This window comes from Xyrauchen texanus, chromosome 13 (genome assembly GCF_025860055.1).
Source record: "Xyrauchen texanus isolate HMW12.3.18 chromosome 13, RBS_HiC_50CHRs, whole genome shotgun sequence".
Taxonomy (NCBI): domain Eukaryota; kingdom Metazoa; phylum Chordata; class Actinopteri; order Cypriniformes; family Catostomidae; genus Xyrauchen; species Xyrauchen texanus.
Genome location: NC_068288.1, coordinates 21,819,886 through 21,839,376, shown reverse-complemented (window position 1 = coordinate 21,839,376; position 19,491 = coordinate 21,819,886). Strand labels below are relative to the sequence as shown.

At 40.3% G+C, this 19,491-nt stretch overlaps 1 protein-coding gene across 1 annotated transcript in view; it reads right to left on the bottom strand.

Annotated features, from left to right (window-relative positions):
* LOC127653610 (rootletin-like) overlaps positions 1 to 19,491 on the bottom strand; it is a 97,825-nt gene that overhangs the window by 60,832 nt on the left and 17,502 nt on the right. Inside the window, exon 4 of the mRNA XM_052140345.1 lies at positions 130 to 297. Coding sequence (XP_051996305.1) covers positions 130 to 297 — 168 coding nt within the window. The remainder of the gene's footprint in view (positions 1 to 129; positions 298 to 19,491) is intronic.

The window sequence follows — 19,491 nt, the reverse complement described above, 5'->3', positions numbered from 1 at the left end:
GCATTTTGTGCTGGGAAACAACAAGGCTATGCTGGTCCACAGCATGGAACTTCATGATTGTCTTAGCTGGTCCTTTCAGCAGGGAAAGTAATATTTTCTCTGTCTTGTGATCATATCTAAAAGGGGGACCTTGGCCTGTAGTTTCTGCACCAGCTGGGCCTGTCTGTGTTGGCTCTCCTGATAGGCTTGCAGTTTCAGTCTATATGATCTGCTTTCTTCTCTCAGCCAGCCTTGCTCTGCACCAGATACACTCTGCTGGTCTGAATCTCCTGACTGCTGCAACAGCATCTGCTCCAGCTGTAAATACAAATGCAAACATTTGCAACATTAGCTGACCGCCTTTTATTATGAGTGTTTCATTATTGGTCTTAGCATAATTTAGTAACATTTACAGTCCACAGAATTTGAGATTATTAGTCAATAAACAAAACATTGGTGCATGATGTGTGTGTTGTGTGCATATTTTCTATGGTTTGTCTAAATTAATTGTGTTACTGCTGCATTACCAAGTGGAACTCTGAAAATAAACAGCGTTTTTAAACAGATTCAAGAAAACTTCTATTAGTTGTGCAAACAGATTGTCCTGTGCCAGACGTACACCACTGGTCAAGTTAATGTTGCTGTGTCAGGCTGGACAGGCAATTCCAACTAACAGAGGAATGTTTTAATAGTGCCACAGTGTTTATGGTTTTTGGTGGCTTCTTTGGCGGCCTGTCTTCCCAAGGCCATGCGGTGTGAAAGGGAAGGCGGCACGGCAGTATGGCAGACGGCCACGACGTGTGCTGTCATCCCTGGCGATGCATCTAACTCGTGCCAGGGTCCCGGGGGAGTCCAGGTTCGATGGTGTATCTAACTAAGCTGTTAACCTGCCCTCTACTCCTGGATCTGCAAGGATGCCAGTATATAAGAAGCCAACATACAAATTGCTCAAGCAGGGTGCATATTGAATGATTTTTACAGTCCTTTGCATTTGTTGCTTGTCAGACTGTATGATATGATTCCAGTGAGATCTTGGTAAAAGCCATGGCACCTTGTGCAACTTTACCAGACAGTACAATACACATCGTGGTCAACACTTTGGTCCCAAAGGAACCGACTGACAATGTTGACTCGATGTTTTATCTCATCTGGCTGTCATAGCAGTAACCACAGTGTACAGTGATTACTGTGCCAGTGCCCGTGTCAATATGTATTTTTGTATGTATACCTCTGTCTGGTTTTCATTTCTCAAACAACATACAGAACACACTTAAATGATTTGTAATGAGTTTTTTTTTTTTTCAATCGTCTTTAATTACATTTTTTGCACTGTACAATGCAGAAACAAGACAAATGTAGTGCAACATGTTTGGCAAAACAAACAATGAAGCGACTAATATATACAGATTCATATTGGTACTGTTGGGTACAGGTGCAAGAATAAAAAGCAACTAACCAGGAGAGAGAGAACAATGCTGCAGAATTGATCCTGCAAATGAAATGCAAGAGAAGCACTAAATAGTTTACAGGGAAGATAACAAACACAACATCCTCTTTATAAAAAAACACTTATCAATAAAATATTTAAACACACACCAATCACAAGGAAGAGGCACACGTGTGCTCAATAAGAGAGAATTGAGCTTAATATTAGCAACTGTATTCTCTAATAAGAGGCCCACACCAAGCGCACTCAATAAGGAATGTGCAGATACTGATTAAAAAAACACATTAAAGCCATCTTATTGGTCACTTATAATTACGATGCATGCAACCTTTTTAAACTCATAGTAATTGACATGGATATATTTAAAAATTCACTTGTTACATTGGACCATTAAAAATGAACTAGTGAATTTAAAAATGTGCTTAAATATTCTTAAAAGTATCTTAAAGGAAATGGTGACAAGACCACAAGCCTAAAATATTGATGTAGCCTATCATTCATTTTACCCAATCATTTTACTGCATTAATCTAAAGAACAGCATGGCAACATGGCTTAAATTTGTGGGTAAAACCAGAATGTTAGGGTGTATTGACTTATTGAAAAGTTTGCCGTGAGCCTGTTTGTTTACATTTTTTCAAATTTTTTCCTAAAATTTGGTGACTCTTTGATTGATTTAAAAAAATGCATGTCTGCAAATAACAAATTATGTTTTATATGTGTACAAGGAACATTAAAGTTATAATACAGTTGTGAATGGGGCCTCATCGCCTCTGCAATTAAAACGCAGAGCGTGCCTTGGTTGGGGAAGGGGGAATCTATCTCCTTGTGTGCACATACTGGCACCCTTGCAGGTCCAAGAGTAGAGTGGGGAGCGCACCAGCTTAGTTAGATGTGCCACCAGACAAGGACTCCCCTGAGATCCCGGCATGAGTTTGATGCATCGCCAGGGATGACAGCATGCGTCGCGGCCGACTGCCCTACAGCCAGGCAGCCTTCCCCTCCACACGGCACAGGCTTGGGAAGACAGGCCACCAAAGGCCATCCCATAAACACTCTGCCTGCCTACATATAGCCTCATTCACTGCAAGGGTACCAGATACCCCTTTATTTTGGACACCTTTCCCCTTCAATATTTACCATACATTTTTATGTTTATTATTTCCAATAAATGCCTCAACGAGGCCTGGCGCCTCACCCTCTTTATCTGTCTCTTGCCCCCCCCCAACACACACACTAGTTACCACCAGCACATCAGGATCCCACAATGAGAACCAACATCAAAAACACAACATATGCTGGTAACCAGTAATGCTGGTCTTTTCAACAGAGAAGGTTGTCTATCACAATAGCAGTTTGTTTCTCCCTTGATTTCCATCCTGTTTTACAGGATCTTCAATCTCACTGTCCCATTACCCATCCCATATCTGTTTAACCCCCAGTGCATATCATTGTGCCTGACACCCAGTCTCTACTAACAAAAACCACATGTTTTCCCTCAACACAACAAAATGCTGCCTCAGCTGATTCAAAAAAATCAAGAGAGAAAGAGAGAGAGTTGGTAAAAAAGTCACCTCCATCCCCTCTGCAAGAAGTTTCAAGTTAAGAAACACACATACATACAACTAACAGCTGAACTCGCGAACAGCGGCCTCTACACTGGTAGAGGGACAATAGTCCCACTGTTCCCAACTGGAGCCAAGGGCTTCCCAAATCTTAATAAAACATTTTCAAACAGTCATTCTGAGAGCATTAATTCCGTACACTACAAAGCAGGGCAAACCAGCACCCAGCTCTGGGCGGTTTTGGGGGTTCAAAGCTCATGAGGGAACAGGGACTTATTTTACAGTCTGTTGTTAAGGTGACAGCTTTTGAAAGTGAACAGAAAATTAAAAACATGTGTGGAGGACGAGTCAGAAAGAGAGAGAAGGGAGGGTGGGAGGGGGATTGGGGGGTTTTGGGTGCAGCAGCAGCTGTGTTTAAAGGCTACTTAGGAAACAGCTGTGAGCTACACCATTGATTATGTATCTTTGCAACTCTTTTGTCACAATTAGAAGCAATATGTTGCTAGAGCACAAAAAGATAACTAAACTAGTTTGATTCAAATTCATGAAATAAATGGCATTAACGCACACGATTTTTCGTACTGCCTTAAAAACATATGGCATACAGTGGCAAACTGTACATACAGTATATGCATCCATAAAATACTTTTTTTTTTTTTTTTTAAATGTAATAAAAAAAGGTTTCACATGTCACCATTGAAATATTTAGGAGTAACATAATATATATTTTTTTACTTTATTTAAACAGTTAGAAAATTTGGATGCAAGTCAGGATCTTAGTTATTTTTCCATATTAAAACACGGTAATAAATTTGACTGATTAAGTGTATTTGGCATCCTTATTGACAGACAATATTGTGGACTTTACTGTGAATAAGTGATATAAAGCATCTCTCCTTTTACAAACAGATAATTTGTTATAAACTTTGAGAGAATAGATCTAAACTGCCTCTCATTACTCTCCAGAACCAACTTCTCCCATCCAAACCTTAACATTAACCATCATATGATCTTAAAAGTGATCTCAGATTTGCTACTGATGGACTCTATACCAGCAGCATCAAAAAGACAGGAGGTGGTCTACAACTTCTGAAAAGCTAAACTTTTGAAGCTGGGTTGATGGATGATGCAATGACATGTGTCGATATTGGATCCTTCTTGCTAGCAGCACTAAACAAACCCAACATTATGATGGTATTAAATTCAAGTGCTGGTCTCTCTCTCATGTTGCAGCAATCTGCCGCCACACACTTGGCGCTGGCCCACAAGCAGTAGTTAAATTGGCTTTTGTAGGGAGGGGGAGCCCTTATTTACCGTGAATGGTCATCATTCAAAATCCCGCCGTAAAATGACTTAGGGTTTTTACACCAAAGGGGCTCTTTTTCCAGTATTAATGTGTAAGGTAGGGTTGAGTAGTTATTCAAACAAAGACAAATACTTTACAATTCACTTATTTTATTATCATTTTTTATCTTGAATGTTAACAGGCAGGCAACGGATTTCACCCTCGTAAAATGTATGAAAGGAACACGTTTGAAAATATTGCAAGCCAGAGATGAATATGTAAATGTATTTTTTATTTGTACAATTTAGAAACGTTGAAGTCCCTTCACACCTGTATGTAAATGTAACTCTTGCAGTAATTATTTATCATATTCATGCAGCCTGTGTTATTCTGTTGAGTGTTGAAAAACCATTGAGGAGACCCGCATCATGCCACTTTTAGCATGTAAACGGGTAAAGAAAAAAAAAAGAGTAAACTCACCCGCTTTGCGAGAAACATTAAACGTTCTATAAAGTTTTTTTTTATTATTAGTAAAACTGAATAACAAATTAACAGGGAAGTAGAGTTGGAAAAAAAATTATAATCTCCACCTTTATTGAGGTTTGTAGCCTAATGCCTGATAGAAAAGTATCTATCTTTGTAGCGCAATACAGTACTTTAGGCAATTGCAGAATATTCCCATTAGTCACAGATACACTTCAGAAAATTGAGTACACAACTATTTCTGGCCTTAAAAGTTACAAAAACCAAATCAATGCAGAACATTGTATCTCAAAAGCATTACAATGTGGCCCCCCCATGCACTACTTAAAACCCGATGTGGCCCCTTTACCAAAATAGTTAAAAATATTAATAATTACACACATCACCTTTACAAATTTGTTTCAGGATTTTACAGTAAAAGGAACTGTTATATTTTGACAAAATATTTCAGTTTCAAATGAAATAATCTAAAGTTAAAATTTATTAGACATCAACAGTGGCAGTTTAAAGTTTCAAGATGTGTTTCAGCTATTTATTTTTCATAAATACATTCATTTATTATTATTATTATTACTATTATTTAAGACTAGCACACTGACCTAACCATGGTAATGAGGAGCCTTTCCTTCTGTGTAATATGTGTATAAATATTAGGTAACAAATGGGATAATAATGGGCTCATATAAGTACAAACAGGAGCAGTCTGGCCTCACTGTCGTGCACCTACAGTATATGCAAACTGTTAAAAATCAATATATTACTTTAAATGCTCACGCAGCTTATGTTATTCTTCATTTAGTAGTTCATTTAACATGTAAACTAACATGCTTTAGTTATATAACATGTTCTAGCTACATGCTATTTTTATATTCGATCGCTCTAGCCGTTAGCGGGATTCCATGGTAACGTCGCTGTCTTAGAATAGTGACAGTTTCCCCTTGATGGTTGTGGGCGGGGTGCTGAACCAGCGATTAATGCATTTATGACGTCTGATAATTCCATGTAGCCTGGGTGTCTCTGTGTAGTCTTGCTAATTATTCAGTCTCATATGCCATGTATTTGCCAGGAGTCAGGAGATGAAAAATAATTTAAGTGGAATAACAATATTTGGTGCTGAAGGAGACGGAGCTGAGCTCCGGCAGGGTGTGTTGTGGACCTGAGGAGGCGGAGCTGCGCTCCGGTGCGCTCCGGCCCAATTTAACCTCTGCCCACAGGGATATGCTGTCACACGTGTCTAGAGGCCACTTAACCTTTACGGTGTGCATAAAAGTGATGAATTTTCAAACATGGTTGTTAGCCACACAACAAATTTCCTTTTGTTGTTCAAAATAAACATTGTATGAAGAGTACTTCAATACAGGTATACATATATAAAATAACATGCATACTTGCATTACTGTGGTGGTAACAAACCTTGTTATAGAGGTAATAGAGTTACCTTGAAAAGTTTGTGCCACAAAACTGGATGTGTTATTATTCAGTTAAGTTGCTATAAATAGATTTATAGATTTATACTGTAGATTTACACTCTACAATATCAGGAAGATAAGACCCTTCCTCTCTGTATATGCCACACAACTGCTCGTTCAGTCCCTTGTCATAACTAGACTGGACTACTGCAACGCTCTCATTGCAGGCCTTCCTGCATGTGCTATTAGACCTCTCCAAATGATCCAGAATGCAGCAGCACGTCTGGTCTTTAATGAACCTAAGAGAGCACATGTTACACCACTTTTTGTCTCTCTCCACTGGCTGCCAGTTCATGCACTTAGTAAATTCAAGGCCCTGATGCTGGCATACAAAACAGTCACTGGGTCTGCTCCAGCATACCTAAAAACATTTATGCAGAGCTACGTTCCCACCAGAAGCCTGCAGTCAGCTAAGGAACGTCTCCTTGTCGTACCAAAACAAAGAGGTACCAAAACACTTTCCAGGACTTTCAGTTTCATAATACCATGGTGGTGGAATGACCTTCCCAACTCAATCCAGGAAGCTAACTCACTCTCTATCTTCAAAAAACGGCTGAAAACACATCTTTTCCAAAAGCACTTAATCGGTCACAAAAAAAAAAGAAAAAAAAAAGAAAAGAAAATATTTACATTTCTTGTTGCACTTAAATCTGTTTTGTATACTATTCTGATGATAGTGAAACTTTGTAATATGGCACTTTTTGTACCACTGTCTCCCTAAGATGATTCGCTGATGTTTTTCCTCTTTTGTAAGTCGCTTTAGATAAAAGCGTCTGCCAAATGAATAAATGTAAATGTAAATGTAAATACAATATATTCACTTTAACTTACTTGCTCAGCAATATTCTCTAAAAACTGTTGCTCCACCATTACTGTAGAAGTGGACAGTTCACAATAATGTCTTCTATACTGCCCCATGCGGTAATGCTAAGAATGCAACATGTTTTTGCGTCCAGTATGTTTCATGCTTAAGAGTTTCTTTTTATTTCTTTTTTTAATACTGAAAGGTTTTCCCCAAAAAAGCCATACCAAACTTGTAAGACTTTCTGTCTTCTGCGAAACAAAGATATTTTGAAGAATTCATGAGCCATTTTTGTTCACGCAAAGTAAGTCAATGGGGTCCAAAATTTTGGAAATAAAGGCATCATAAAAATTATCTATAAAATTAGATTTTTTTAATCCACATCTTCTGAAGCAGTATGATGAAACAGATCAAAATCCATAAAGAATTTACTATAAATATTGACATCCAGCCCAATTGGAACACAGTTTAGGCTTCAATCTGGTGATAATTTTAATTCACACCTGCATTTTCAAATGAATGCCATTGGTTCAGCCAGAAGATATGTCAGAACACTTAAAATAAAAAATAAATAAAAAATATATATACATTAACAATATTTTTGGAATCTGCCCAAAGACACATTAAACTGGTTTGGCAAATTATAAACGTCACCATTAAGAACAATTATAGAGTAAAAGGTGGGGGTCTGCTACTCACTTCTGTACTCTATTTGTTTTAAAATGAAATTTGCATTAGAGAGAAGGGTCTCCTGTGTGTACAGAATAGTTCACCCAAAATTGAAAATTCTGTAATCATTTACTAATCCTCATGTTAATCCAGACCTGTATTACCTTTTTTTCTTTCATGGAACACAGATGCAGGGGCGTAGCAATCATTTAAAAAGTGAGGGGACAGAATATTAAGTGCAAGACAATCATACGTAGGCTATAAAAGATATACATTTCAATAGTAGTTATTGTTCAACAACAATCACATTTAGTCAAAACTGAGTTATGATTGGGGTCGATCGCATGACAACCACTGGTCGATCTCATTAACATGTCAAACGATAAAGGGAGAAGAGAGAGAAACTACTAAAATAAATAATTCTTAAAGATCACTTTTCATTTCCTCATTTTGGCTCCCATGCAGGTGGATTTCCTAAACGTAGGATGGCAGGAAAAGACTCTACCGGATTGGTTATGGTTACGATTAGGGGTAGGGTTACAATCTAGTAGCACTTTCGTGATGAGTACTACTGAATTTCCTCGTGAATTTAAATAATCCTTTCCCTGTCATTCACCGTTTTGGAAACTCGCCGCCCACACATGCTCTGACAGATGGCTTATTTTTGTGAGTGTGTGTTGTGATAGCACTCACAGACAGATAAAATACATTTAAAAATGCCTGTCTTGGTGAGGTATTGTTAGAAACACATTCAGTTATGTCTGAAGTTTGTGTAAAAATCTGGACAAAAAAAGCTTATTTTTATCAAAATATTGGATCTGTGCAACAGGATTGAAGTCTAAACGCAGCCTGATAGACCTACCACTGCTATTAATATTAACAACAATAACAAGAAAACCAAAAGGTTCACATGTGTCCTTAGAATGACCCCATACATATGTGTACCAAAGTTGGTGACAATATCTGATTCCATTCAAGAGTTATAACAATTGTAGCAAAAGCGATGAGATGTAAAATGTGCAATGCTCTGGCAGGGGTGGTGGAGTCGGGCCGTCTTCATCAGCTCCACGTCAGGATGGCGTGAGTGGGGGAAAGGCTGCAGCCCCTCCCATCCTCTGGGGATTTCCCATAGGGGACTTCCCCTTGGAGCAGTCGCGAGACGAAACCCTCAAGCACGCCTTTGACCAAGTGAGAGTGATCAATGGTCAACAACTCCAGCCAAATGTCACACTTTCATATCCTTATTTCTCAGTTTTAAATGAGCTATTGTACAGAGTGACACAGGATGCTCAAACAAAGGAAGATACAACCCAGCTTTTAATACCGTGGAGCTGTCGGGAAATGGTGTTCCTGGTGGCTCATTATAATCCCATGGTGGATCATCTAGGAGAAAGAAAAACTCTGAACTCCCTAATAACCCGTTTTCATTGGCTGGGACTTGCCGGTGATGTCCGCAAATGGTGTGCGGCATGCCACGAATGTCAGCTGGTGAATCCACTGGCCACCACAAAATCGCCATTGCGCTCCCTTCCACTGATCAAGGTCCCCTGCGAGAGAAATGAGGGGGTGAGACAGTTCCTGGGGCTGGCTGGCTATAATAGGAGATTCGTACTTAATTGTTTGGATGTCACCAGCCCGTGACATCCGAAACACAAAAAAGGGAGCTCCAAACCCGGTCCAGTGGATGGAGCAGTGTCAACAGGCATTCACGCAGGTTAAAGCCGCACTTTGCATGGGGCTGCTTTTACATTCACCTAATTTCTCTCTCCCTTTTGTCTTGCAGACGGACGCTTTAGAAAGAGGGCTGGGGGCCATACTCCCACAGGTGGTGGAGGGGGAGGAGCACCCGGTGCTGTACATTAGCCGCAAGCTCTCGCTGAGGGAGACTAAGTACAGCACAGTAGAAAAGGAATGTCTCGCCATCAAATGGGCGGTCCTCACTCTCTGGTACTACCTGTTGGGGCGTGCCTTCACCCTCTGCTCGGACCATGCCCCACTCCAATGGTGCCACCACATGAAAGATACCAACGTGCGGATCACCCATTGGTATCTGGCTCTTCAGCCATTTAAGTTCAAGGTGGTCCACAGACCAGGAGTGCAGATGGCTGTCGCAGACTTCCATTCCAGAAATAGGTGGGGAGTGGTACACAGGCCGGATGTCTCCCTGGCCTGAGTGGGGATATGTGGCAGCGGGGGTGTGGTCAAGCGTCCGTCCGGAGAGAGAGAAATCTGTAAGGGCACTTGCACCTTATGTTTAACACCTGTTTCTAATTCCAGTGAGCATAGGGAGAGTGGCATATAAGCAGCCACGCCACCAGCAGAGGAGAGAGAGGGTCTGGCACAAGGAAGGCCATGGTGCTCCTGAAGGTGTTGCATTTAATCTGTTGTGTTTGTGAAGCTAATGTGTTTAAGTGACTACGTGCCTGTGAAGCTGATGAGTTTAGGAAGTTTTAAGGCAGACTGGTCCTCTCTGCACACATTCATCAAAATTGAATGGTTTAGATGTTTATGCTACTCCGGGCTCTTATGCCCTTGAGTCGACATCTCAAGCTCATGTCTGGGCAAGTTTGTGATGCGGCAGGCTGGTCCTCTCCGCTCACATTCATCAGTTTTTATGACAAGTTTGTGTTGCGATAGGGTTCTCTTCGCACACATTCATCGAACTTTATGGGTTAGATGCTTTGCTACTCCGGACTCTTATGTCCTTGAGTCGACATCTCAGCCCATGCCTAAACAAGTTTGTGATGTGGCAGGTTGTCCTCTCCGCACACATTCATTGGACTTTTTTAGTTTGGATGTTCTGCACTCGGGCTCTTATGCCCTTGAGTCGACATCTCAGCTCATACCTGAACAAGTTTGTGATGCAGCAGGCTGGTCCTCTCCGCTCACATTCATCAGTTATTATGACAAGTTTGTGTTGCGATAGGGTTCTCTTCGCACACATTCATCGAACTTTATGGGTTAGATGCTTTGCTACTCCGGACTCTTATGCCCTTGAGTCGACATCTCAGCTCATGCCTGAACAAGTTTGTGATGCGGCAGGCTGGTCCTCTCCGCTCACATTCATCAGTTTTTATGACAATTTGTGTTGCAATAGGGTTCTCTTCGCACACATTCATCGAACTTTATGGGTTGATGCTTTGCTACTCCGGGCTCTTATGCCCTTGAGTCGACATCTCAGCTCATGCCTGAGCAAGTTTGTGATACGGCAGGCTGGTCCTCTCCGCACACATTCATCAAAATTGAATGGTTTAGATGTTTATGCTACTCCGGGCTCTTATGCCCTTGAGTCGACATCTCAAGCTCATGTCTGAGACCTCTCGCGTTTTTGTGAGTACACTGCACAACCGTAGGGGTCTGGACAGCCCCAAGTGCGGCGGTGTGGGTATTGCGTTCCCCGTAGCGCTTAGCAGCGCATCATCAAAGTGAAGCTTTTTGTAAAGGGAACGTCTCGGGTTACATGTGTAACACTTCTTCCCTGAAAAAAGCGGAACGAGATGCTGCGCTGCTTTGCCGCACTGGGACGTCCCAGGACTGCTCTTCAAAAAGAAGTATCTGACGACACCTGGTGACGTATCCATTTATAGCCTGGCCGCAGGTGCATCTAATGATTACATCAGCCGAGGCTATAAATTCCGGTCAATGTTCACTGACGTGTTACACACACTATTTCAGCTCAGTTCACAGCTAGAGTTGTTCCCCGTAGCGCTTAGCAGCGCAGCATCTCGTTCCGCTTTTTTCAGGGAACAAGGGTTACACATGTAACCCGAGACGTTTCTTTACAAACTCACCAGCTACAGACATATACACATTTGCTGTACGAAATACACAACGTCAACGCATTCGCCCAATGAAAAAGTGAGGGGGACGAACTTTGGTATTCTACGTACTTGGGGTGATGTTAGGCAGAATGATAGGGACTGACAGCCTTAGTCACCATTTACTTTAATTGTTTGGCAAAAAAAGATGCAATGAAAATCAATGGTGGCTGAGGCTGTCAGTCTGCCTAAAATCTTCCAGTAAGTTTGGAACAACATGAGGGAGAGTAAAATAAGATAATTTTCATTTTCGGGTGAACTGTCCTTTTACACACTAATACAAAACACATTAAAGGGCTCACATCCTTCAAAATTCAGATTGACCACACAGTGTATCTGTACTTATAATTCTGAATCTTCAGCAGAATAGGCATAGAGAGCAGCCTCTGAGGGCCACTAATATAGGAGGGGCCCCATCCCAAATGCTTGTCTTTTATCTAAGGTCACCTACTGACACAGTACAAAAATGATCAACATGCAACATACTGCAAAAGACCGGATGTATGGTTTATATTGCCAGATGGTTTCCACAATTTTTTCGATGTTTCTATTCCCCGAATTCAGCATCATTTTATGGAGAGGCCCTGTGATGCCCTTTCTCTAAAATGTGTTTTGTGTTAGAATTTTTAGATTACTTAATATTTATGATTTGTGCCACTCCTTGCATTGTCTCGTTTGATAAATATTTTGCAGTACATCAAGGAATGGCAGCACTTTGATTCATCTGCCAACAAGAGAACATTTTCAAGGCCACTGAAAGCTCTTTGCGAGAGGGCCAAGAATATTCAGCTTATCCCTCCATGTGGTCATAAGAGTGGATTGATCCTCTAATATGAGAGAAAACATATTTAGAATCATGTTCATTTTCCATCAAACCTCCTGTGGTTCCAAATCTGTACAGAATATTCACTTAAATGGACTCTGTCAGCCACTCTTAATGAATATCAAACCATTCTCATTTTGTAATTTGTAAAACCGGCTTCTCCATAAACAAGTGCAAAAGTTTATTAGGCTTTCTAAAGCATGGTGCAGAATAAATATTTTTTCATGTTGTCATCAAGACTGTATTTTTACAAGATGTCACTGAAGACGAAATGGTCTAAATATTTGTCACAGCTATAAGCTTTCCTTTAGTTAAGGCATCTTCAAGCTTTCAAAGCGATCTCAGCTTTCTTTTAAAGGGACAGTTCACACAAAATTTCTGGAATGATTTACACACCCTCATGCGGTTTCAACTCGTATGGCTTTCTTTCTTCTGCTGAACAAAAGCATGAATTTTAAAGGATGTCCCATTCACTGATTTCAATACAGTAGCAGTTCATAGTGACTCACTTTTAAAGCTTATAAAATGACCCAAAAGTATCATAGAAGTAGTCCATGGGACCTGTGTGCCACATTCCAAGTCTTCTGAAAGCATATGATACATGCCCAAAATGTAAGCCAAGCCTGCAGTTAAAACTTTTACTGGAAAATAACATTTCAGGTTGTTTCTCACCAAAACCGTAGACACAGAAGACACATACACAGAGCATATGTACAGCACTTTGCGCATGCGTCAAGCACGAGGAAATGTAATAGAGCTTCAAAACATGATCGCACCAAAGACTTTAATGGCAAGATTTATAGTGAAAAAGGAGTTCTATTTAGCTCTGTTTCTCACCCAAAACTGATTGTATCTCTTTAGAAGAAATGTATTAAACTACTCAAGTTGGATGGATTACTTTTATGCTTATGGATTACCAAAAAAATATCTTCATTTGCATTGCACAGAAGAAAGTCATACAGGTTTGGGATGACATTAGGGTGAGTAAATGATGACAGAATTACATTTTTCGGTCAAATATCCCTTTAAACAGCCACATTTACTGCAGCACCATTTCTGAGAAATCTGCAGACGAATCCGCACCTGCACTGTCACAAACTCAGTCTGACAGCCCTCTCCTTTCTGTTATCTGTAAATGTGTTTGTGTCTGTCTTGTGTTTGAGCGCATGGCTCTGTTGTTTTTTCTGTCTGCCATGTGCTCTACTTTCCCTGCCTGCTTTTTTCCTCCTGCCATGCCCCCTTGTTTAGTACTTGTCATGTTGATTGTCTGCACCTGTCCCTCATATATGTTCCTCTATATATTGTGGCCTCTTTCCTCTTGTGTTTGTTGATTTGTTTTGTTAGCAAGTTTGTTTTTTTGTTCGTGGTCAGTCTAAGTGCTTTGTCTATTCTAGTTTTGGTTTGTTTTCTCTCCTCTGTGAATTTTGTGTTTTCTGTTTGTTTTCTATTGTTATTTTATTTTTCACTCATTCCTATGCTGGGTCCTTCTTCCTGCTAAGCATACCGAGACAGAACGAACCAAGATTGGACCCAGCAGGAATTTGTTAGGTTAAACCTCATTCCATTGTGCATCTTCAGGATTGCATCCCCCCAGAGCATATTTGATCTCTGTCAGGGGAACTTGTCGGTGAGGGAGTATGCGCTTGAATTTCTAGCATTGGCCTCGGGTTTGGGCTTAAACCAGGAATACCTCATTGATCTCTTTGTGGCAGGCCTGGTTGAGCCCATCAAGTCTTGCATTCCTGTTGGGGGTGAAGAGAGTCTTACCAAGACCATAAAGTTGGCTTTAAAGTGGGATTATTTTATCCCAGCCTGTGTCTTGGAAGGTTTTTTCTTCATTCCAGCCCGAGGATAGCGATGCCCCATCACTCGCAGAAGGAAGAAACAGAGCTCCACACCTGAGTCTGTGGCTGCCTGCCAGTAGGCGGCGGCTGTTCCCGCTGCCGACCACCAGGAGGCGGCGGCTGTTCCCACTGCAGTGTTGCCGACCGTATGGAGAAGGAAGCAGACTAAGGCACTCGATCCCAGATGCTGTCAGCACTCACGGCAACAGAGGCCGTTCCCCTGTTGCTTCCAGTGTTCCAGGCTACATGTGCTCCTGACCATGGCAGTCACCACACAGCCTGTCCTGTTCCCTGTGGCCATCGACGAGCCTGTCCTGTTCCCTGTGGCCCTCATTCCAGTGGCCAACACCCATCAGACATCAGCGACCAGTCTGTTACGCAGCCCAGTAACCAGCATCCACCAGTCACCAGTCTGTTCCTCAGCCCAGTAACCAACACCTGTAAGACACCAGCCGCGAGTCTGTTGCTCAGCCTAGGTTGCCGACCTGTATGACCCAGTCCTGTCCCCATCAACTACCAATGATTCTACTCAGCCTTGTGAGGTCCCTGCCAAGTTCAAGCAGTCCTCACTCTGCCTGACCCAGTCCTGTCCCCAGTGGTCATCAACATGTCTGACCCCACTGGTCGTCGACCTGTCTGACCCAGTCCTGTCACCAACAACTACTGACAAGTCTGTCCAGTCCTCTGGCCGCTACTGCCCTCACCAGCTGCTCAGCGGCTTGGAATTTGCCTTGGTCTCTGGGTTCCCCTCTGGTTCGACCCTAGCCTCCATGTCCATCCAGACATCCGGGTCCTTCTCCGGCTCTGCCCTGGCATCCCAGTACATCTAGGCCTTATGACCTTTCTCCGACTCCACCATAGCCTTCCAGTCCACCTAAAGACTGGCACTGACCATCCTCCTGGTCTCCCCCACGTCCTCTGGTCTGTCATCTTGTCTTGTCTATCTGGTTTAGACTACGATTGTCTGCATCTGTCCCTCATGTATGTTCCTCTATGTATTGTGTCCTCTTGTGTTTAACAATTTTGTTTTGTTAGCAAGTTTGTTTATTCCAGTCTTGTCCCTGGTTGGTCCAAGTTATTTTCTTTATTCTAGTTTACATTTTGGTTTGTTTTTCTCTCCCATGTGAGTTTTGTGTTGCCTATTTGTTTTCTGATATTTAAATGGAAGATATTTAATTTTTCACTCAATCCTGCACTTGGGTACTTCTTCCTGCTAAGCATACTGTGACATGCACTTCCTCCTACACATACTCATGCAAACAGACATTAATGTACAGTAGACAAAGAAACATGGAAGCATAAATATACGAGTGCACACAGATTTTCAAGCAGAGAGACAAAGTCAGAAAGTGAAGAAAATCTCTTGCTCTCTATATCACCCATAAACAGAACCCTCAGTGAGTCAGCCATGTGCTGTTGGGTGGAGGGGGTTACAGCTGTGAGTGCTTCTCACTGGCTTGGCTTAGACCCAGAGGCTTAATAAAGGGAATGAATGTAGTGAATAATCAGTAAATTTCCCAAACACAGCTGGAGTGGACCTACAATTGCTCTATGTATACACACAACCACACACATACACAAACTTGTAAGAATTATATCTCACACATGCAAATTCAAAAATGCAAATGTTTAGTTTACTATAATGTGTCTGTGGAATTATTTTATCAACTTCAAAATGTATTGTTGAAATGTATATAAAAGTATGTTTGGGAAAAGAATCTTAAGTTATGTAACTGGTCACCATTTTAAATCAACTTTTGCTTTCACTAGTTCATTTTAAATGGTCCTGCGTTGTGCAAACTGAATGCATAATGATTATAAAAACTGGCAAAATGCAGTTCAAAAATATTTTTAGATAATTCTATCTTGCAAAGACATAAATGCAGTAACTACACATTGTGTCAATATTGAATTATAACTAAAATCAGTCTCTTAGACTATGATCTGTACTGTGACAAATGAGTTTGACTCAAATATGCTCAAATTTGGGGAAAACAGAGTTAGACTACTTTATAACCCACATTTGGCTGGACAATAAAAAATATATGTTTTTTTTTTCCCTCAGTTTCAGTGTTACCACAGTTACTGTGTTTGGCTCTATAAGGCAGCATAGCATGTCAACTACCCATACAAACATGCACACAAACATTAATGCATACTCAAACAATGCACATACAGGTCCCATATACCTTGCTGTCCTCTTTCTACTAATACGCCCTTCTTTCAGTCATTGCTGGAATACTGGCCCACTGAGAGACATCCAGCTGATTGTGAAAGCTGTTTTTGCAGAGCCACTGTGAGTGATTACACAATGCTGGCCAAGAAACAGAGAGCTGTGAAGCTTCCCAGTGAGACTCCACAGCAGCCCCCAGGCACAAACCAATGACTATCACCATGGAGCACTGTATGACCACAGTCACAGCTGCTTTGGAGGTAAGAACGAAAACATAGGTCATATCCACACACAAAATGTAAACAAAAACACAAACACATTTTCATGCACAATGTTACATCAATTGGGCTTGGAATTTCCGATCATCTCCTACTGCAAGGGATGTAAATAAGCAAGTGAACATGTATACAACTCAAGAGCATTGTATACATAATGTGATTGGGAATATCCTGCAATTAAGCTATAAATAAAGAGAAGAAAATATGACACATGAATAGAGTTTTGATAAAATAATGTTTAATAATCTAATCTCTTAAGGTACGGTGCCTGCAATTAGGGTACTACAAGTTGTTTGTATGTATGTAAATTGTATATAATCTATAACTCTGCAATAAATTGAATGACATCTATGCTAATATTATTCTATTTGTTTCCCTGTCTCAACCTCAAGATTCAAGATTCCTACGGCTGGATCTAGCTCCATTCCTGCATGGTGTCGGACTTCACTGCTATATGTTGCTGAGTGATGACAACTAACTGCAGCCTGTGCCAGTTCAGTCTACTATGATGGACTTCAGAAGATGAACTGATGACAACTCCAACCGTAAGACATGGAATACTTCATGTGCCACTGCCTGAACCTTGGATTTAGGATGGACCTCACCGAACCTCACCAAAATGACCTTCCAATTGAACTGTGATGCACCTAATTGATCTCTGCCTTCATCAACTTGGACTACTGATGGACTACAGTCTTTAAAGGAATACATAGACTATTGATACATAGATCAATAATTGCCAACAAAAGCCTTGATAAGACAACTAACAATGGACAATTAATCTATGTGAACTTCTGCAGTTAATCCAGGATGATACAAATATTAGTTTAAACAATGGCTGTTAAAACTTACTTAGTTTACCTTTTTTAGACCATGACTTGCACTACACACAAAAAAATATTGGCATTATATTCATGCTGTTTAGCCAGAGGAGAACTGGCCCCCTCAGGGGTCCTGTTTTCTCCCAAGGTTATTTTGATCCATTAACCAACATCTTATGGAGTTTTGTGTTCCTTGCCACAGTCGCTTTCGGCTTGCTCACTGGGGTTCTAAATACAATTATTATTTACTTGTTTATTTTATGCATACTTTACGATCATATTTTAATCAAACGACACAATGATGACTCTTTAAGACTTTATAGATATTACAGTTTAATGGTCTGTTAAAGCATGATTTTCTGTGAAGCTACTTTGAAACAATGTGTGTTTGAAAAGCGCTATACAAATAAAAATAACTTGACTTAACATTGTAGAAATACCCTATTTGTATTTTGTTACCCATGATTCATTATTTCTGCAATTGAAAGTGTCCAAAAACAGCTGGGTTACCGAGATAGTTAAGTATACTATTCACCTGGTCAGGTGATTTAAAAATGGAGGAGGGTGCAACCCATTTTTACATATTTTATATAAATATATTTTATCATTTCTTTACTAAGAAGGGTAAATGTATTAATAGTGGTAAAAGTTTCTATGTTTACCTTTAAAGGGCAAGCAACAAAAAGCAATAATAAAAAAAGCCCCTGATAAATAATACAATAGAGGTGTCTATACACAGCCGTGTAGGACCTGCTCTGTGACTGATCAAAATTCTGTGTAGAGACGCAAAAAACAGACTAAATTAAGCCTGCTCTGAGCCACCTCAGCCCCTTGTATCAAATGTAGTTCTGATGCTGCTTAAATTCTGTATACATGAAATAAAGCATCAGTGCAGCCTTACGCTTTGTTGTTATCATCAGGCTTGGGGAGTAACGGATTACTTGTAATGGTGATCAGGTAATCAGGATATGAAAAATTAGGTAACTGTTATCTGTTACAGTTACGTAAAAAACATTGTAATCAGATTACACATACATTTAAAAAAAATGGGATTACTGTCAGGATTACAAGTTTTACTTTCTGACAAAAGTGATACAGCAGCTGTTTGTTTAGAGTGAGAGATGGTTAAGATGTGCGTTCTCTCTCATTACTCACGTGAGTCAGGAGTGCCTCCTACTGTTGCATGCGCAAATAACACCTGTCTAACATCAGCACTCTGCTCTTGAGGCAAACAGCTGCTTCATCTTGATGGCCACGAAAGATCGTGCATTATTTTCTTGGAAATTTTGACATAATTCTTTTAAAAAGAGAAACATCAAAATTCAGTGAAATGTATGCCTTCCAGCTGTGAAGATGCTCTCATTATCCAAGGACCTAAGAATTTGAAGGTAATAAGAGCCACACAGAAATCATATTAGCTAGGTTAGTTAAAATTAGTTAATATTAAAATGTTTTAAAATTAGTTAGCCTTATTACTCAAAGAAATCCATGGCCCTCATAATTTGGCAGGAATAGCTGCCAATACTGACACGATTTGTGCATTATTGCTGGTATTGCATAGAAATCCCCTGGTTTGCATGGTTGCAAATGCGAACTGTACTATATTAGCCAGTACATCCTGTATGTTGTTCTGTTTCGTATTGATGCTGAAAATTAATAATTTAAGAAAAATGTTTTTTTGAATACAACAATACAAAAATCAACTTAAAAAATATCCCTGGAAAACCTGCTATGACTTTCTCTCCTTTTTCACCTCTCAGTATTTCACATTCCTGATCATTATTAACAAATCAAATTGTACACATAAATACCAAATTAGTTGAAAATGTGCTTTAAGTTGTTAGAAAAATAAAGTTCAATGAAGAATTTATCTGATTTTTATACATTATTGTTGAGAACAGTTCAAATGTCTGGGTGAGGGAAACATTCTGGCAAATGTAACATGTTCAACACTTGTAATTAGGAATAAGCAGCCGCAGCCCATACATTTTAAGTCTAGACCTTCAGTGTGATTAATGCCATTAAGAAAACACAGTT